We start from the raw sequence: 21841 nt of genomic DNA, 5'->3' as shown, positions 1-21841 counted from the left end.
ATTATATTAGTCAAGTCAGTGCATACCTTTCACTTCTTCTCCCCCAATATGGATAAAACAACAGGCAGAGGCAGGCCTCCCGGCAGGTCTGTTCGAGGTCGTGCTGACATGATTTCCTGGACCAAAGTACAGTGCTCAGAAGAAGGCACGTGCCATCAACTCTCAAGATTGTCAGGATGTAGTTGACTATTTAACACAGAACACCTCATCTTCCGCAGCCACCAGCGCTACTACAAGCACCACATTCACCCAATTTGACACGTCACAGGAGTTATTTAGTGGGGAATTAACTGATTCACAGCCATTATTGTTACAACAAGATGAAGGCGCTAAGCAAGTTACACCATCTCATATGTCTGAGTTAGGCGACACTATGGACGTAAGGTGTGAGGAGGATGATGAAGTACTAGCTGTTGGTGCAGTTTATGAGGTGTTTGATACAAGCGAAGGTGTGGAGGATGATTATGATGATGGCGATGATGATGATACTAACATGGATGCCACGTGGGATCCTAATAGACATGATGACCAGTGGGACAGTTCAGAGAGGGAGTCAGAGAGGAGTAGGAGGAGATGAGTTGCTGACAGAAGCAGGGGGAGCTTGTCATCAGAAACAGCTCGTGGCAGTGTCCGGCGCCATGTATCGCCACCTATGGAAAGCCAGCCAACATGCCCTTCAACGTCAGCTGCTGATGCCACCATTGTGCCATCATCCCAGGGCTCAGCGGTGTGGAATTTTGTGTGTGTGTCTGCCTCAGATGAGAGCAATGTCATCTGTACTCTCTGCCACCAAAAATTGAGCCGTGGAAAGACCAAGACCTGCGTAGGGACAACTGCCTTACGAAGGCACATGGAGAAAAGGCACAAACTGCAATGGGAACACCACCTGAGCAAAAGCAGCACACAAAAGCAAAGCCACCCTCCTTCTCCTCTTCCTCCTTCAGGTGCAGCATCTTCAGCCGCTTTCTCCCTTGCACCTTCTCAGCCACCCTCCTCCACTCCACCTCTCACCTTGAGCAGTTCCTGCTCCTCTGCCCACAGTAACCAGATGTCCGTGAAGGAAATCTTTGAGCGGAAGAAGCCAATTTCTGCCAGTCACCCCCTTGCCTGATGTCTGACAGCTGGCTTTGCGGAATTGTTAGCTCCCCAGCTGTTACCATACCAGCTGGCGGACTCTGAAGCCTTCCGAAAATTTGTAGCGATTGGGACACCGCAGCAGAAGATACCAGGCCGCAATTATTTCTCAAAAAAGGTGATACCCGAACTGTACCATGAAGTTGAAAGGCAAGTGGTGTCATCTCTGGCACACAGCGTTGGGTCAAGGGTCCATCTGACCACGGATGCCTGGTCTGCCAAGCACGGTCAAGGCAGGTACATTACTTACACAGCCCATTGGGTCAACCTGGTGACCGTTGGCAATCAGGGAGTACATGGCTGTGCAGCGGACCTAGTTGTGACACCTCCACGGCTTGCAGGCAGGCCTGCTGCCACCTCCTCTCCTTCTCCTCCTACTCCTGCTACATCCTCTTCGCTGTTGTCCTCCTCCTTGGCTGAGTGGCAGTGCGATCTCCTCTCCAGCTACACACCCCCAGCTCCCCAGGGCCTATGCTGCATGCCAGGTACGACGGTGTTACGCCATCTTGGACATGTCTTGGTTCAAAGCCGAGAGTCACACTGGAGCAGCTCTCCTGGCAAACAGGTGGATCAGTGGCTGACCCCGCACCAACTGGAGATCGGCAACGTGGTGTGTGACAACGGCAGCAATCTCATTTCGGCTTTGAGTTTGGGAAAGTTGACACATGTACCCTGCATGGCACATGTGCTGAATCTAATAATTCAAAGATTTGTGTCTAAGTACCCAGGCTTACAGGAGGTCCTGAAGCAGTCCAGGAAGGTGTGTGGGCATTTCAGGCAGTCCTACACGGCCATGGCACGCTTGGCCTATATTTAGCAGAGAAACAACTTGCCGACTTGCTGTAATTCAACGCTCCTGATGTTTGACCGTCTGCTACAACAGGAGAAAGCCATCAACCAGTATCTGTACAACTACAGTAAAAGGACATGCTCTGGGGAAATGGGGTTGTTCAGGCCGAAGTACTGGACACTCATGCGAAATGCCTGCAGGCTCATGCGGCCGTTTGAGGAGATGACAAACATGGTGAGTCGCAGTGAAGGTGCCATCAGCGACTTGATCCCATATGCTTTCTTCCTGGAGCGTGCCGTGCATAGAGTGGTGGATCAAGGAGGTGGAGTGTTAACAGGAACAGGAACAGGAGGAAGAGTTGTGGTAACAATCATCAGCAGAACCAGATGTTTCCTCAACACCTGCGGCAGCACAGAGGAGGGGGAAGGAGGAGGAAGAGTCGTGTGCGGAAGAGGAGTCAGATGAGGAAGGTGTTTTTTTTGAGGAGGAGGTGGAAGAACAACTGCAGCAGGCGTCACAGGGGGCTTGTGCTGCTCACCTTTCCCGTGATATTGTTCGTGGCTGGGGGGAGGAGGAGAACTTACCTGACATCACTAAGGAAGAGCAAGAGGAGATGGTGGATAGTACGTTGGCAGTGGCGTAGCAATACGGGTTGCAGAGGTAGCGACCGCATCGAGAGCCCTTGGGTCAGAGGGGCCCCTAGGGGCCCTCCCTCAAGCACAATATCATCAGCTCTCTATTGGCCCTGTGTTGCTAATACTCACTTCTATAGATGCTTTAAATAGCAGTAACCATTAACAAACTGTTTCCCATCCCCTACTTGCTCCTCTGACACTGTGGTTGTCCTTGGCAGATTTTTGTGCACGGTATTAATTGTTATGCATAGAGTGCTTGGGGGGCTCCATGTAAAGCTTGCACCGTGGCCCATAGCTCCTTAGCTACACCACTGTACATCGGCATCCAAATTTGTGCAGATGGCGTCTTTCATACTGCCCAACCTGTTGAGGGACCACCGTATAAAAAAACTCAAGGGGAATGACCTGTACTGGGTGGCAACACTACTAGACCCTCGGTATAAGAACAAAGTGGCGGAGATGTTACCAAATCACCAGAAGGCAGAAAGATGCAGCACTTGCATCACAAGCTGGCAACTATGCTTTACAGTGCATTTAAGGATGATGTCACAGCACAACGGAATAAAGGTGCCACTGCCAGTAATCTTCCTCCTCCTACCACGTCCACTCCACGCAGGCAAAGACAGGACGCTCCAGCAATCTCATGGTGATGTCGGACATGTGAACATTCTTTAGTCCAACGCCTCGCCTTAGCCCTTCCGGATCCACCCTCCACCAACGCCTCGACCAGCAGGTAGCCAACTCTCTGGCCTTAACTACGGATGTAGACAACAGCGATGAATCCCTGGACTACTGGGTGTGCAGGCTTGACCTGTGGCCAGAGCTGTTACAATTTGCCATCCAACTTCTGGCTTGCCCTGTCTCAAGGGTCCTGTCAGAAAGGACCTTCAGCGCAGCTGGAGGCATTGTCTCTGAGAAGAGAAGTCGCCTAGGTCAAAAAAGTGTTCAGCACCTCACCTTTATCAAAATGAATGAGGCATGGATCCCGGAGGGCTACTGCCCGCCCGAAGACTAAGTCCCCACACACAGCATCTCTGCCTGCACACTGTGTGACTGCCTGCCCCAAAACTAAGTCGCTCCCCACACAGCATGTCTGCCTGCAGGCCGCTTGACTGCCTTCTCCGCCACCACCAACAGGGTCCAGGACTTGAGGTGGATTCCTAAATTTTTAAGGCCACTGCTAGCAGCGGCCGCTAACAGAAACAATAGCAGTTTTTTTCTGGTGCATCATGTACATGCCTGCCTAATTTTTCTGGCTGTACTGCGGCTGCAACAACAAAACAAAAGGCATGTACATGTGACAATTCCCCTTTGTGATCGTTACCTTGCCGCAGTGAAGGGGCTTGCGTATCACAATGAAGCAATGACCGCCGGCTATATGAATGTGTTGGGGGGCACACCCAAGATAATAAGGTCATTGCTTCATTGTGGACAGACCAAATTCGATCAGCTGGACAGTCACTGTTGTTCTGTTATTGAGCTACCTTAGCTCGGCGACCATATGGGCTTGAAAACCGCTATCGCCTGCACTCTCTCCATGGTGCGCATCAGTCCAGCACGGCCATCACTACACAAACAGCTGTGTGCGGTGCGTTACACAGTGAGTTTGGTCTGTCAGTGTGAAGCAGAACACTAATTACACTACCTGATTGATGTATACACATGCAAGATGTTTTAAAGCACTTTATGCCTCCAATGTAGCAATGCGATTTCTGCCCTTAAAATGCTGCTGTGAGTCAAATCCTGATTTTTCCCCGGGACTTTTGGCATGTATTCCACTTCTGTCATGCCCCCCTCCAGGTGTTAGAACCCTTGAAAAATCTTCTCCTTCACTTTTCTGGCCAGAATTAATGTTTGAAGTTTTGAAAGTTCGCTTGCCCATTGAAGTATATTGCGGTTCGCAAAGTTTGCGCGAACCCGAACTTTTGCGGAAGTTCGCGTTTGTGGTTCGCGAACCTAAAATCTGAGGTTCGAGCCATCAATAGTAACTATGCCATTCATAGCAGGCAGCACCCACAGTTATCTCCCAGCCTCTGCACCCACAGCAATCCCACATTACACTTAGCCAGTAACCCCCACTACAGCAAACACCCAGTACTTGCACCACGCACACACACAGGGGCGGCGCCAGAGGGGTGCTTGGGGGTGCTCGAGCACCCCCTAGAATTGTCCAAGCACCCCCAAAGCACCCCCTGGAGTGAACTGAAGTCAGTTCACACAGCGGCAGCACGGAGCAGCAGGCAGGGCTACGGTAAGATGGCCGCCCGGAGCCCTGTTCTGCAGACTTCGAGTCTGCAGTGCATGGCTACGGGAAAATGGCCGCCCGAAGCCATGCACTGCAGACTCGAAGTCTGCAGAACAGGGCTCCGGGCGGCCATTTTCCCGTAGCCCTGCTCTCTGCATGCAGGCAGGAAGTCTCGTCGTGACGTCGGAAAGGAAGAGGATCGTGGGCGCGTGGGCGCTGCGCGCCACAATGAGGTCGGGACAGGAGGTCGGGACAGGAGGTCGGGAAAGAAGGTCTTCTGGCTGTAGGTGAGTAAATGGGTTTTTCTTTTCTTTTTCAGGTGATGCTGATTGTGCATATTGGGGCCATATCTGCTACGGATTGTGCATATTGGGGCCATATCTGCTACGGATTGTGCATATTGGGGTCATATCTGCTACGGATTGTGCATATTGGGGTCATATCTGCTACGGATTGTGCATATTGGGGTCATATCTGCTACGGATTGTGCATATTGGGGTCATTTCTGCTACCGATTGTGCATATTGGGGTCATTTCTGCTACCGATTGTGCATATTGGGGTCATTTCTGCTACCGATTGTGCATATTGGGGTCATTTCTGCTACCGATTGTGCATATTGGGGTCATTTCTGCTACCGATTGTGCATATTGGGGTCATTTCTGCTACCGATTGTGCATATTGGGGTCATTTCTGCTACCGATTGTGCATATTGGGGTCATATCTGCTACCGAATTATGCATATTGGGGCCATATCTGCTACTGATTGTGCATATTGGGGCCATATCTGCTACCGATTGTGCATATTGGGGCCATATCTGCTACCGATTGTGCATATTGGGGCCATATCTGCTACCGATTGTGCATATTGGGGCCATATCTGCTACCGATTGTGCATATTGGGGCCATATCTGATAACGATTGTGCATATTGGGGCCATATCTGATAACGATTGTGCATATTGGGGTCATTGGACGTGTTTTTTGTTAAAATCTGCTCACATTACGTGTATTTTCTTGAGAAAACCTGCACAATTATGTGAATTTTCTGGGAAAAGGGTCACCAAAACTTGGGCCCTCTGTCTTTGCGTTGCACTTTTAAAGGGAACCCGAGGTAAGAATAATATTGAGGCTGCCATATTTATCTCCTTTTAAGTAATACCAGCTGCCTGGCTGCCGTGTTGGTCCTCTGCCTCTAATTCTTTCAACCATAGACCCTGAACAAGCATGCAGCAGGTCAGGGGTTTCTGACAATATTGTCAGAACTGACAAGATTAGCTGCATGCTTGTTTCTGGTGTAATTCAGTTCACTACTACAGCCAAATAGATCAGCAGGGCTGCCAGGCAACTAAAATTGTTTAAAAGGAAATAAATATGGCAGCCACCATATCACTCTCACCCTGGGTTCACTTTAAATTACAGTTAGCCCCGCCCTCATCCGGTCATGGCCACGCCCATTTTTTCGCCGCGGCGCGCGCCGCAGGTCGTCAGCTCCCCCGGAAATTGGTCCAGCACCTGCATAGCACCCCCTAAAAAAAAATTCCTGGAGCCGCCACTGCACACACATGATATTCAGTCTAGTGACACACACCCTGCACCCAATACTCACATCCGGCCTCCATCACTAGGGTGACATTTCAAAAATGGTAGGCCCCCATACCCCCAATAGGTGGCAAACCTACTCTCAAGGTTTTGTGATAAGAAAGAGGGACACTTTAAGACACACCCCTGCCACACCTCTAACCACACCCCCACCACACCACTCATAAATAATTTAGAACAAAATATGTACTTTTATCATTTGAGCCACATTGTTCCTATAAGGAATCTGCCTTTGTCTGCTGAGAATTTCGCCGAGACCCAGGCGGAATCCACCGCTTCCGGGTCTCAACATTTGTTCCCTGCTGATGACGCTGTTACTGGCTCACAGGCCACACATTCTAATAGGCGAAGGGCGCGTTCCCAGTACGCCCTCTGCAAAGGTAAACAATAGTCAGCTGATTCCAGTCAGCTTACAGAGCGGTGTCAGCTGACCTTACAACTGACACATAGGCAGGGTCTTGCTGTGTGATTGGATGTGCAGAGTGTGGCCGGCCACTGATTGGATGATGAGTTGTATTTACAGTAAATCTGCAGAGTGCTCCCAGTCATTGCCCGTGATAAGCATAGCTTTGGTTAGTTGCTGGGTGCGCACTGACTTGTTTAAGATTTGCTGGATATTGACCTTGGCTTGTGTTTGATTATCCCTTGTCTGTTGTGATTAACCTCTGCTTGTTTCCTGGAAATCCTTGTCTGCTGCCTGGACCGACCTTGCCTTTTACTGGACACTCTTGCCTGGCGCTTGGACTGACATCTGCTAGTTACTGGATACCCTTGCCTGCCGCCTGGACCGACCTCTGCTAGTTACTGGATACTCTTGCATGCCGCCTGGACCGACCATTGCATGTTTACTGGATACTCTTGTCTGCCGCCTGGACCGACTATTGCCTGTTACTGGATAATTATTGCATGCTACCTGAACTGGACGATAAGTATACTCCAACTATCCCTGTCAGTCATTTGAACAACTTGCATATAAACTATATCACATACTGCCTGGAGCATCTGTTACCTGTTGAATAACTTTGCATGCAGACTAATAGGAACTGTGTCATATAACTTGCATCATCTCTTACCTGTTGCCTAACACTGTATATAGACTTGCATGAACTATCTCATAATCTGGATCATCCATTACCTGTTGAATAACGTTGCATGAAGACTTGCTTGAACGGTCTCATACCTTGTTTACCCATTGCCTGATCTTTGCCTGTGGATTGCTTGATTTCTCTCCTGATACTGGAGAATCTGCACTCGCTATCTCTGCCATTACTGACAAACGACGCTGATTGCCTCATCCTTCTGAACCAAGGTAATAACCCTGTGTGATACTGATGAATTTTTGAACTGTGTTACTCATAGCTCCCAACTGTCCCTCTTTTAGAGGGACAGTCCCTCTTTGGGAGCCCTGTCCCTCTTTCCTCCTCATTTGTCCCTCTTTCAGGACTTTGTCCCTCTTTCTATGTAAATATATATCTCTACTAAAAATGTGTTTGATTGACTCTAAACTTTATTCCCATCCTTTAAATCGATACATTACTAATTTTAAAATGTTACTATGAAGGAAAATGAACCAGGATAGAAAGGACCAGTGTGGTTTAAATTATAAAACAACATATTTTTCTAATTAAATCTTTATGGTATGCGTGACTAGGGGCGTGGCAGGGCATAATCAGGGGTGTGACAGGGGTGTGACTTAAGTGTCCCTCTTTCTCATCTCAAAAAGTTGGGAGGTAGGGTGTTACTAACCTCATTAGGGCTCTAACAGGTTATTCCACTTTACATCAGTCTGTATGCCTAGCACGTTAAGACCTGGGGGTAACCGTAGTCAGCACTGGCGTAACAATAGGCCCTGCAGCCCCTGCTCCCGTGGGGGGGTCCAGACCCCCCCTGGGGCCCGCTCGTGGTCGTTTTTTGGGGCTGGAGGGGTGGCAGCATGAGGGTAAAGCCTTGGCCACAGTCGGCGGGGAGAGGGGAAGTTCCCCCCCTCTCCCTCACCTCAGGGCTCTCCCCTCTGCGCTCCCATCCAGCTAGTTACAGTGTGGGCTGTGGGCAGCGGGCAGATACATACCTTCTTCCGTGCGTTCCACCGCATACTCCTCGCTCTAGCAGCTGACGTCACTTCCGGAAGTGACGTCACTTCCAGAAGTCACTTCCGGAAGTGACGTCACTTCCGGAAGTGACGTCAGCCGCTAGAGCGAGGAGTATGCGGTGGAACGCACGGAAGAAGGTATGTATCTGCCCGCTGCCCACACTGTAACTAGCTGGAGGGGAGAGCCCCGAGGTGAGGGAGAGGGGGGGAACTTCCCCTCTCCCCGCCGACTGTGGCCAAGGCTCTCCCCTCATGCTGCCACCGCTCCAGCCCCCACAAAACAGCCACGAGCGGTACCCCAGGGAGGGGGGGGCCGCTCTGAAATTCTACAGGGGGGCCCGGTGGGGCCTAGTTACGCCCCTGGTAATCAGGAGACAAGTAACGTGTCCTGTTCAGGCGGGGGCTTGTCTATAGGTGAAGACGTGGGCTGGGCTCAGAACCACGGTAATAGATTGGGACATAGTGAGGACATAACCTGTCCAGCCTCTGTCATCATTTGTTTTCCTTTATTTTAACATTTAAACATTAGAAATATATAAATTTAAATGATGGGAATCAAGTTTAGAGTAAGTTAAACACATTGTTCAAGAAAAATACATATATTTACACAGATCTGTATATCAATCCTGAAAGAGGGAGACATGATGGGGAAAGAGAAACAGGGATTTGGTTCCCAAAAAGGGACTGTCCCTTCAATAAAGGGACAGTTGGGAGCCATGCTTACCTTTGCCAAGCAGCAGACACAAACCAACTCTGACACACATCTCCATAATGGCCTCAGTGGATCAGAATCCCTCAGTCCTCACCCGTCTCTGTTTGTGCTGCAGCAAAGCATACGTTCGGTCACCTTATCAAGCAGCAATATAGACAAAGGAACTAGGGAGCTGAACATCAAGGCAAGAACTCCAAACTCCTGCAAAACTGCTGAGTTTTTATTGTTCCGAAACTTTGTGTTGTCATTTTTCAAGTGACTGCAAATGTGTGTAGTTTTGTTTTTATAGGTAGTGATGTAGTGAACATCAAATTTTCGGTTCACGAACGCAAATTTACAGCAAATATTCACAAACCGCCTGTTCGCAGTGGGCTCCATAGACTTAAATGGTAGGTGAACGGCTGCGAATTTAGCGATTAAGCCTAGTCCACACTAGGTCCGGAAACGTATCCATGGCTCTGTTTTTCATCCTGGATCAAAACCATAGCAAAGCCCCCTTACAAGCTAGAAACACCACATTTGCAGGGTATGTGGAAGAGGACAGTGGGTACAAGATAAAAAAAAAAATTCAAAAAGACCTTATAGTTTTTGAGAAAATCGATTTTAAAGTTCTTGTTCTGAGTGTGAGAAATGTTTCAACAGCTGCCGAATTTAGCAGTTAATAGCAAAGCCCCCTTGCTGGAGAGCAGATCACTGATCTAGAGCAATGCACCCGTAGGTGGCAAGCAGTGAGTGACCTTACTATAGGTGCTTACAAACAGGATGAAAGGTCTCAGTGTTATAAATGTAAGTGCACAGTACCTGGGTAGCTTACCAACTGCTGTAAAATTCAGACTAGTGATCAGAGATACTCAATGAACAGTTAAATCTCATTATAGTTTAAAGGAGTTCTGTTAGGGGTTTCTGAGGAGGAAAACAGACACTTACCTTGGGCGTCTATCAGCCCCCTGCAGCGGTAATGTCCCACGGCGGCGTCCTCCCATCTGCTGTTCTCTGCCGCCGGCCCCGGTCTAGTGTGGCATGGGATCCAACTGCGGCTGCGCTACAGTGGCCGTGCACCCGCTCGCTTCCGCCTGCGTCATCGGAAGCTTACTGCGCCAGCGCAGTTCAAGGCTCCGTTGTACTGCGCCTGCGCAGTAAGCCTCAGATGACGCGAGCGGAGGCGCGGCAGTGCGCATTATTCGTCTGTGTGACAGGCTGCGGGGAACGGCGGATGGGAGCAGGACGGTGTGGGACATTACCGCTGCAGGGGGCTGATAGAAGCCCCAGGTAAGGGGCAGTTTTTCTCCTCAGGAAGCCCCACAGAACCCCTTTAAGGACCACTATCGTGAAAAAAGTAGCCTCTGATCTAGTAAACTGAGTGTCTAGGTCCTGGCCAATCACCATTAAAAGTATATGGACGTAAGACCTAGTTCACATTATCAATCACCAGCAGTATCGCAAGCACTGAATGATTTATGTAGTGATTTTGAAAGCACTTCTCTAAGCACTTTCAGAGCGATTTGCAGTTAGAAAAGCGATTTTCTAAGTGCTTTTGTCAGGCGATTTGTTTCACTTCACGTGAGTCAGGAAGTGAACTCTTTGCCCTGGAAATGAATAAATACAATGTATTTTTCATGGAAAGCGCTCGGGAAATCAATTTTTCAAAGCGCTTTTTCAAGCGCTTTGCGATTTCCCTATACTTTCTATTGAATTGCAAACGCTCAGAAAATGGTGCAGGAGCCGTGTTTGCGATTGGATAGAAAGCTCATCGCTCATGTGAGAACACTCACATAGAGCAACATTGCACAAGCGCTTTTATGGCCATTTTAAAAATCGCCAGAGGTTGAAAAGAAAGAGCGAAAACGCTTACAGTGTGAACAAGTCCTAACGCCTGGTATAGTAAACCCACATATAATAGAACTTCTGTTATAGTAAACCTGTTTTTTGGTCCCTGTGGCATTCTGTATCTGGCTATAGTGGAAAGTGGGTGGGTGCATGCGTCATACGTCAGTCAGAGACCCATGAGTTTAGTGGGCAGGCTGGCCGCCACTTGTAGCCTGCTTGCTATCTGCAGTTCTGCATACTACTCTGGGCCTGCATGGACTACCTCAAAAGCATCAGCGGGGGGAGACCTATGCTTTCTGTGTAACCTGATGCCTGATTACTGAGGGAATTGCCTGTCATCTGCGACTTGCTTGTGCATGGCTGCAACCCTATAGAATCATCCAGGCTGCACAGAAATGTGGACAGAGGAGCACACTATCAGTACTGTAGCAGCATTAATTGGTGAGGCCTATGCTTCGTGTACAAAGAGCTGCCGGATTACTGAGGTAATAGCCTATCATCTGTGACTTGCTTGTGCATGGCTGCAACGCTACAATATCATACAGGCTGCACAGAAATGTGGACAGAGGAGCACACTAAAGGTCCATACACATCCAATTTTTATCTGGAGATGACTGGCCATTTTTACCACTGCCATATAGTACGAGGGCCAACAAATTTTGAACACTAAAGCTGGGTGCACACAACACAAATCTTTAAAACTGAAAGATCAAATCTGCAGATAATCTTTGAAAAAGTTCACAAAAGACTTCAAAAGAGCCAGATGAAAGATATTTATCTCTCAGTCTTTCAGGTCCATCCCGGTGGATCTGATCTGCAGATGAATGTCCATTAAACAAGGTGTGTATGAGATCTGCAGATTCATAGACTATGAAAGCATTTTGCAGGAACTGATCTTATGCATGTGTACAGAATTTTTATGCTGGGAATACACCATGATTTTTTTTGGCAGATAGATGGCTCGATATATAATGTCCAACAGGTCCGATCTGATTTTGATCGTTTTTCTGATAGATTTCCTCATAGAAGTGAATGGAAATCAATTAGAAAAATGATCCTAAAATTGATTGGAAAAAACGTTCGGAAAACCGATCGGAAAGTAAATCTGTCAAAAACCTCATCGTGTATTCCCAGCATTGGAAAGATCTGTCTTTCAAACCTCCCTGACAAACCCATGTGACAGATAAATTCCTCAGTTTGCAAACATTTTTATCTGCTGGGTGTACTCAGCTCAATAGAATAGACTGTGTAGAGTATGGCTCTCATACTGCATGGAAGGTGGTAAAATTGGTCTGTGATCTTTCATTTTCCAAAGACTTATCTCATGTGTGTGCCTACCATAGCTTAAAGTGAATGGGAACCGCATTTTTTTAAAAATGAAGCAAATACTTATCTAAGGAGAGGGAAGGCTCTGGGTCGTGTAGAGCCTTCCGTCTCCTCTCTCGGTGCTCTCTATCCTGTGCTGGCTCCCCTTCCCCCCGATTTCAATCCCCCGCCAAAACGGTATTTGGAAGTCTTCGGGAGCCGTGTCCTCCCGAAGACATGTGTCTCCATACTGCACAGGCGTGAGCGTGCAAGAGAGCGTGCTTGCGCAGGCGCAGTACAGGGCCGCCCTTCTTCAGGAGCACTCGGGCTCCCTGAAGACTTCTGAAGCCTCCTTCGGCCGGGTAAAGCAGTATTTGACTAAATTAGTCAAATACTGCTACCGGGAGAACCAGCACTGGAACGAGGGGACCAGGAGAGGAGCCGGAAGGCTCTATAGGACCCAGAGCCTTCCCTCTCCTTGGGTAAGTATCTGTCTCATTTTATTAAATGCGGTTCCCATTCACTTTAAAGGAATACTGTAGGGGGGTAGGGGGAAAAAGAGTTGAACTTACCTGGGGCTTCAAATGCTCCCCCGCAGACATCCTGTGCCCGCGCAGCCACTCACTGATGCTCCTGTCCCCGCCTCCGGTTCACTTCTGGAATTTCCGACTTTAACCACTTAGGTCTATCTGGACGGATATATCCGTCCAGATAGCCTGCACTGCTGCTGCGGTGCCACGCTCCCGCTGCCTTCCACTGCCCCTGAGATCAATGAATGGGAATACAGATCCCATTCATTGATCTACAGTATGTCCCCCTAAGAAAAACCGATGGCTTTCTCTGAAAAGCCACAATTTTTCTATGTCCCACATCAACCCTTCAGTTCCTGTAAGCGAGAGCTCTCGCTTAAAGGAGGATAAATCAAAAAATCACTGTGGCCATCTTGTGGCCAAATAGTAAAACTACATCTACATCAATTTTTATTTTTTTTAAATATACACAATTACATTGAAAATCACCTGTTTACCTCCCCGCTCCAAAAAAACTCAAATAAAATTTTTAATAAAAAAAAAAAAAAATACAATAAAAAAAATACAAATAGTTACCTAAGGTTCTGAACTTTTTAATATGCATGCCAAGCGAGTATATTACTATATATTTTTTTTAAATTACAAGCTTGTAAATAGTGATGGATGCAAATTGAAAAAATGCACCTTTATTTCCAAATAAAATATTGACGCCATACATTGTTATAGGGACATAATTTAAATGGTGTAATAACCGGGACAAATGGGCAAATAAAATACGTGGGTTTTAATTATGATAGCATGTAGCATTAAAATGCATTTAGAAAAAAATAATTCTTAGCAAAATGTACCACATAAAGAAAGCCTAATTGGTGGCGGAAAAAACAAGATATAGTAGTGATAAAGTTATTGGCGAATGAATGGGGGGTGAAAATTGCTTGGATGCATAAGGTGAAACGACACTGTAGGCTGAAGTGGTTAAAGTCGTAAAATCACTTCGCCTGCGCGGCCATGTGCTTGCTCCCACTAACGTCTCCAGGACGGTACTGCACAGGCGCAGACTGTACTGGGCCTGCGCAATACACTCCTGATGACATTAGCAGGAGCGAGGAAACCGATGCGCAGGCTCTGTGGTTTTCTGACTTTAAAGTCAGAAATTCCAGAAGTGAACCGGAGGCGGGGCCGGAGCATCGGTGAGTGGCTGCGCGGGCACAGGATGTCTGTGGGGGGCCATTAGAAGCCCCAGGTAAGTTAAACTCTTTTTCCTCCTACCCCCCTACAGTACTCTAAGTACTGTACCTGCATTACCTAGTGAGATCTATGCTTCCTGTGTAAGCTGTTGCATGAATATTGCATGCAAATCCCTGCATAGTTGGACACTGTATTTTGATCTAGCTTAAACATTGTCTGTGCTGAAGTATTGAAAAGAAAAAACAACTCCTACCGTGTCTCCCCTAAGTTAGACCTACCCCGAAAGTAAGGCCTACCTGATATTTCAAGCGTGGTTGAAATATAAGCCCTACTCCGAAATTAAGACCTAGCTGGGGGACGCTTTGTGTATGGGGAGGTGTGTGGTCTCTTACCGCACCTTCCTTGTGGCTGCGTCCCCCTCCGTTGCTAGTAATTCCTCCGGTGGCGGCGGCATTGTAATTCATCTGTGAGGGCGCCCTTTGACCCTCACGCAGTACGCTAGTTCGGACTCTGCGCTGGCGCTCTCTTCCTGTCATCATGTGCGCCCGGCTGATGCGTCCCAGGTGCACATTGAATCAATGTGCGCCTGGGATGCATCAGCCGGGCGCACATGATGACAGGGTAGAGAGCGCCAGCGCAGAGTCCGAACTAGCGTACTGCGTGAGGGTCAAAGGGCGCCCTCACAGATGAATTACAATGCCGCCGCCGCCACCGGAGGAATTACTAGGAATGGAGGGGGACGCAGCCACAAGGGAGGTACGGTAAGAGCCTCAGCATACACACAGCGTCTAGCTCCTCCCACCCCCGAAAATAAGCTCTAGCACTATTTTTTCCCCCAAAAAAATATAAGACAGTGTCTTATATTCGGGGAAAGACGGTAGTTATTGACTGAATTCAAGAGAAACCGTAACCAAGAACTGAACTTCATCCCAATCAGTAGCTGATACCCCCTTTTCCCGTGAGAAATATTTTCCTTTTCACAAACGGATCATCAGGGGGCTCAGTATGGCTGATATTGTGGTGAAACCCCTCTCACAGTGTGATGTCAGGACCATGGTGCTGACATCACACTGTGGGAGCCTTGTTGCATTGTAGGAAATAACAGCTGTTTCCAACTGCCAAAAAAACAAGCAGCATCTCCTTCCACTGACATCACCTGCCAGCAGTAAAAATGTCACCATGTGATAAATGTCAGAATGTAAATCAAGGAGAGGACAGATTTTACAATGGGCAAACACTGACGGAGGTCTCATTCCCACCTAAAAATGAAACCGCAGCAAGCGTTTTCATTTTTGTGAGCTCCCCCCCCCCCCCCCCCCCCCCCGCCCTCCAGCGCTCCACTGCGCGCTACGCTTCTGGTAAAAGCGCTTTTCCAGAGCGGTTTTGTAATTCACTCCCTGATGCAAGAACTTTTTGACCCGGAAAAGAATAAATACAACTTATTTATTCTTAAAAACGCTCACGCAATCGCTGCACAAAGCTATTTTTTGAACGTTTAACGTTTTTCCTATACCTTCCATTGAGGCAAAATCGACTTATAATGGTACAGGAACCGCTTTGCTCAGCGCATTGCAAATGAACCGATCAGCTATGAACTCTCTCATGGGGAATCTTTGCACAAGCGTTTTTAGGGTGATTTTGAAAATCGCCTGCGCTTGAAAAAAGAGCAAAAACGCCCTCAGTGTGAACGAGCCCTAAATCATTTATACTTAAAGGGACTCAGAGATCAAATAAATAAAAAAATTATACATTCCTGGGGCTTCCTCCAGCCCCATACGCAAGGATCGCTCCCACGCCGCTGTCCTCCGCTGCCCGCAGCTACGAGAACTATGTCCCTGCACTGATGTCATCGGAGGCAGCCTACGCAGGAGAAGTGCGCCCTCTACGTATCTCTCCAGAGACTGCTTTTCTCTCCAGCGGATGCTGTGAAGTTGTTAAAGAAACACCAAGCCTTTTCAGTGCTGCTGAGTAGAATTTTAGTCTGGAGGTTCACTTTAAGCATGACAAACTTCTTTCCCAGCTTTATGACTAAAAAGACCAGAAGAATCGGCTATATGGTGCCGGCATATTGTAGACTTTTTTCTTTAATATACATCTTGTTGAGGTGCTTCATAGCAGGATGTGTCATCCAATATTATAACTGTAATATAATCACTGTAGCATCCTTTACACATTAAAACATCTTAGAATATCATATATAAATATTCTGCTCTGCGTCTTGCTTCTCCTTTAGATCTTCCAGTGCCGTATTCCTGCAAGACACAATTTAACAAGAGTATAATACTATGCACTGCTAATCAATCCAAAAACTGACAGGCTAAAGCATGAGGGAGGGAGCATGCTAAAATGATTAGCGCGTAAATGCGCACAATACACTGGTTATAGCAGCTGATGGCCGGCTCAGAAATCAAAGATTTTTTTTTGCATTCCTCCACATTCTGCATTTATAAATCGAACGTTGGTTACATAGTTACATAGTTATTTGGGTTGAAAAAAACCATACGTCCATCGAGTTCAACCAGCAAACAAAGTACAACACCAGTCTGCTCCCTCACATATCCCTGTTGATCCAGAGGAAGGCGAAAAACCCTTACAAGGCATAGTCCAATTAGCCCCAAAAGGGAAAAAAAATCCTTCCCGACTCCAGATGGCAATCAGTTAAAATCCCTGGATCAACATCACTGGGCATTACCTAGTAATTGTAGCCATGGATGTCTTTCAACGCCAGGAAAGCATCTAAGCCCCCTTTAAATGCAGGTATAGAGTTTGCCATAACGACTTCCTGTGGCAATGCATTCCACATCTTAAAGCGGAATATAACCCTGCATTTCAACTTTGCTCTAAAACATTATTTACAGTATATTATATGCAACCAGCATTTTTTTTTTTACTAGACCAGCATTGGAAGGGTTACACAGGGCTTTAAAGTCCCTAGAGATTTCTGCAGACGAATCCGAACTTGAGTTAGATACTTTTTGTTTACAAATATGTGTTTATTGTGACTCATCTCTCTCACTGAGAAGGAGCTTGGAGGACAGCCAAAGAGATGTATCTATTGATAAACAGTTACACACTAACTAAATAGAATGTAACTATCTGAATGTCTGCAAGGAACTTAAAACCTCTGTGTTTAACCCTTCCAATGCTGGTCTAGTAAAAAAAAAATGCTTTTTGCATATAATATGCTGTAAATAATGTTTTAGAGCAAAGTTGAAATGCAGGGTTATATTCCGCTTTAATCACTCTTACTGTAAAGAACCCTTTCCTAAATAAATGGGTGAAACGTTTTTCCTCCATGCGCAGATCATGTCCACTAGTCCTTTGAGGAGGCCTAGGGACAAAAAGCTCATCCGCCAAGCTTTTATATTGCCCTCTGATGTATTTATACATGTTAATCAGATCCCTCTAAGGCGTCTTTTCTCCAAACTAAATAAGCCAAATGTATCTAACCTCTCTTGGTAAGTGAGACTGTGTTAATGCAAAAAGGGTGTCGGGGAAAAAAGGGCGCGGGGTGTAATTGATAATAGCTAATAGCGTTTCTAAAATTTATTGTGTTGTATTTTGTTTACAATAATGTTTTACAAATTGTAAACCTTTAATAATGTGCATGAAATCACAAATTGTGAATACAATAATCTTCCCTGTTTTGAAAGTGAAATTTATAATTACGTTTGTTAAAAAAATGAAAATATATGTATAATCGTTATAACTGTATAATATTGTATAATATGTTGCCAGCGCTGTGTAATATGTTGGCGGTTTATAAATATAATAAATAAATAAGTATAACCTTCATTTATCGTTTCCATAGGCTCATCCCATTGCGAAACGGCTGTAAGGCCGTGCAACCACTGGTGCCCACAGTTGCCTCCCCCCCTTCAGCAGAGCACGATAAGTACCACCTTGTTCACGGACTTTGTCTTTGTGTAACATGTGACACATGCTTGTACATTTGCTGTTACGCATTAAAGCTACAGTGGCAGACATTTTTTGCTCTCTCTTGTTTGAATTTATCGTTTCCTCATGTAATAAAATCTGAAAATATTGTTTATAACTAGAGTTGAGCTGAAATTTTCGTAATTTCGCATTACTATAATTACGCATGCGAAATTTGCGATTACGATGCGAAACTAGCGTAGCGAAATTGCCATTAAAATCGTAATTGAAAATACCGTAAGCGTAATTTTCAACGCGAAATTTCGCGTTTCGTTCATGCCGTAATTTCTCATTAAACGCTACCGTAATTTCGCGTTAAACCGTAACGCTCCGTATAATATAAAAAAGCCGCCGACTTTAAGGGTTAATAGCAAAGCCCCCTTAAATGCTAAGAGCCTCAAATTTGGAGAATATATTAAGGAGATCAGGAGGAATAAGAGGAAAAAAATTTTTTTCAAAAAGACCTTATAGTTTTTGAGAAAATCGATGTTAAAGTTTCAAAGTAAAAATGTATACATTTATAAACCCGCCGACTTTAACGGTTAATAGCAAAGCCTGCTTAAAGTTTAGGAACACCAAATTCCTAGGGTATATTAAGGGGATCAGTGGGAATAAGAGGAAAATTTTTTTTTTCAAAAACACCTTATAGTTTTTGAGAAAATCGATTTTTAAGTTTCAAGGGCAAAAATGTCTTTTAAATGCGGAAAATGTCAGTTTTTTTTGCACAGGTAACAATAGTGTATTATTTTCATAGATTCCCCCAAGTGGGAAGAGTTTTACTTACTTCGTTCTGAGTGTGGGAAATATAAAAAAAAAATGACGTGGGGTCCCCCCTCCCAGACCTCTTTAACCCCTTGTCCCCCATGCAGGCTGGGATAGCCAGAATGCGGAGCACCGGCCGCGTGGGGCTCCGCACCCTGACTATACCAGCCCGCATGGTCCATGGATTGGGGGGTCTCGGAAGGGGAGGGGCAGCCAAGCTTTCCCCTCCCCCTCCGAGCCCTTGTCCAATCCAAGGACAAGGGGCTCTTCTCCACCTCCGATGGGCGGTGGAGGTGGAGGCCGCGATTTCCTGGGTGGGGGGTTCATGGTGGAATCTGGGAGTCCCCTTTAAAAAGGGGTCCCCCAGATGCCCACCCCCCTCCCAGGAGAAATGAGTATAGAGGTACTTGTAGTACCCCTTACCCATTTCCTTTAAGAGTTAAAAGTAAATAAACACACAAACACATAGAAAAAGTATTTTAATTGAACAAAAAACATAACCACGAAAAAAGTCCTTTAATATTCTTAATTAACCATTAATACTTACCTGTCCCTTTAAATAAATGATCCCACGCAATATCCTCGGAAATGTTCTATCAGTTACAATGTAACAAAGTTATTACAATATAACAACTTTGTTACATTGTAACTACGCCGCACCCGACGTCACTCACCGCCGCCGCCGCCGCCGCGTCTGCGCTGCAGGACCCGACAGAGCTCTGAGCTATAGCTCAGAGCTCTCGAAAGCATCTTTGTATTTGGGCTCCAAGGAGCCCCATTGGTCCTTAGCAGACCAATGGGGTTCCTTCTGATTTGAAGGAAGCCCATTGGTCTGCTAAGGACCAATGGGGCTCCTTGGAGCCCAAATACAAAGATGCTTCTCAGAGCTCTGAGCTATATAGCTCAGAGCTCTGTCGGGTCCGTGCAGGACGCTAAGTCCCCGCCGGCTCCGCTGCCCTCCCCGCCTCTCCCACATGTCACCCACATGTCACCCACATGTGGGTGACATGTGGGTGACAGATGTGGGCGGGGTGGACAGCGGGAGCTGCGGGGACTTAGCGTCCTGCACGGACGCGTATGCGGCGGCTGAGCGGCGAGTGGCGTCGGGTGCGGCGTAGTTACACTGTAACAAAGTTGTTACATTGTAATAACTTTGTTACATTGTAACTGATAGAACATTTCCGAGGATATTGCGAGGGATCATTTATTTAAAGGGACAGGTAAGTATTAATGGTTAATTAAGAATATTAAAGGACTTTTTTCGTGGTTATGTTTTTTGTTCAATTAAAATACTTTTTCTAATTTGGTGTTCCTAAACTTTAAGCAGGCTTTGCTATTAACCGTTAAAGTCGGCGGGTTTTTAAATGTTTACATTTTTCCTTTGAAACTTTAACATCGATTTTCTCAAAAACTATAAGGTCTTTTTTAAATAAATTTTTTTTCCTCTTATTCCTCCTGATCTCCTTAATATATTCTCCAAATTTGAGGCTCTTAGCATTTAAGGGGGCTTTGCTATTAACCCTTAAAGTCGGCGGCTTTTTTATATTATACGGAGCGTTACGGTTTAACGCGAAATTACGGTAGCGTTTAATGCGAAATTACGGCATGATACGACTGTAATGCGAAAATTACGCGAAAATTACGCTTACGCGAAATTTCGCGAAATCCTTCTTCATTACGATTATGTACTTACGGCCATAATCGTAATTACACTAATTACGCGAAATTTCGCAAAATCGTAATTAGGTCATTACGCTCATCTCTATTTATAACAATGAATAAAAAATATAAATACGTTTGTAATAAATGTAGTAAAACATTAGTAAATATTCCTAACATTTTGCTACATCTAAACCTAACCCTACTCTCACACAGAACCATCCCTCTACCTATCCCTAACCCCTAGACCCCCCTGGTGGTGCCTAATCCTAAATCTCCCCTGGTGGTGCCTAACCCTAAGGCCCCCTTGGTGGTACCTAACCCTAAGACTCCCCTGGTGGTGCCTAAACCTAAATCTCCCCTGGTGGTGCCAAACCCTAAATCCCCCTTGGTGGTGCCTAACCCTAAAACCCCCTTGGTGGTACCTAACCCTAAGACTCCCCTGGTGGTGCCTAATCCTAAATCTCTCCTGGTGGTGCCTAACCCTAAGACCCCCTTGGTGGTGCCTAACCCTAAGACCCCCCTGGTAATGCCTAATCCTAAATCTCCCCTGGTGGTGCCTAACCCTAAATCCCCCTTGGTGGTGCCTAACCCTAAGACTCCCCTGGTGGTGCCTTACCCTAAATCTCCCCTGGTGGTGCCTAACCCTAAGACCCCCCTTGGTGGTGCCTAACCCTAAATCCCCCTTGGTGGTGCCTAACCCTAAATCCCCCCTGGTGGTGCCTAACCCTAAATCCCCCCTGGTGGTGCCTAACCCTAAGACCCCCCTTAGTGATGCTTTATTGTGTGAATAATAATGTTTTATAAATAGTGACTGTAAAACATATATTGCCACTTACTTACTGATCGCTTTATTATGTGGATAATAATGTTTTACAAACAGCAAGCGATAATGATAATAAATGATAATAAATAATGATTTAGTTAAAACCGATAGATATGTTTAGTATATTTGTAAATGTTATTCCTCACAGGTGCATTTTGTAAACTTAAATCATCACAAGCGCCATTTGAAAATGTTAATACTCTCTGGGCGCCCTTTTTTCCTGTTCGACACCAATCAAACGATATTTATTATGGGAATGAATGGCGGCGCCCTTTTTGTCCACTTTCCTCATGCGCCTACATTTCCTGCTTCCAGTGAGACCTTCTATTCCTCGTACCAATTCTGTTGCTTGTCTCTGCACCTGCTCTAAAACTGCCATATCCTACCTGTAATGTGGTGCCCAGAACTGAATTCCATATTCCAGATGTGGCCTTACTAGAGAGTTAAACAGGGGCAGTATTATGCTAGCATCTCGAGTTTATATTTCCCTTTTAATGCATCCCAAAATTTTATTAGCTTTAGCTGCAGCGGCTTGGCATTGAGTTCGATTATTTACCTTGTTGCCGATGAGTACTCCTAAGTCCTTCTCCAAGTTTTGATGTCC

At 46.2% G+C, this 21841-nt stretch overlaps 1 protein-coding gene and 1 long non-coding RNA gene across 5 annotated transcripts in view; one reads left to right on the top strand and one right to left on the bottom strand.

Moving 5' to 3' along the window:
- LOC137564366 (uncharacterized) overlaps positions 1 to 18038 on the top strand; it is a 128959-nt gene extending 110921 nt beyond the window's left edge. For both annotated transcript variants that reach the window (XR_011030587.1, XR_011030586.1), the window contains one exon: positions 17866 to 18038. This is a non-coding gene — a long non-coding RNA (uncharacterized lncRNA). The remainder of the gene's footprint in view (positions 1 to 17865) is intronic.
- Positions 16079 to 21841, bottom strand: part of LOC137564364 (hepatitis A virus cellular receptor 1 homolog) — a 57125-nt gene continuing 51362 nt past the window's right edge. For all 3 annotated transcript variants that reach the window (XM_068278148.1, XM_068278150.1, XM_068278151.1), the window contains one exon: positions 16079 to 16306. In XM_068278148.1, coding sequence (XP_068134249.1) covers positions 16246 to 16306 — 61 coding nt within the window. In that variant the 3' untranslated portion in view covers positions 16079 to 16245. The remainder of the gene's footprint in view (positions 16307 to 21841) is intronic.

This window comes from Hyperolius riggenbachi, chromosome 3 (assembly GCF_040937935.1).
Source record: "Hyperolius riggenbachi isolate aHypRig1 chromosome 3, aHypRig1.pri, whole genome shotgun sequence".
Lineage (NCBI taxonomy): Eukaryota > Metazoa > Chordata > Amphibia > Anura > Hyperoliidae > Hyperolius > Hyperolius riggenbachi.
This window is presented reverse-complemented; position numbering and strand designations above follow the sequence as displayed.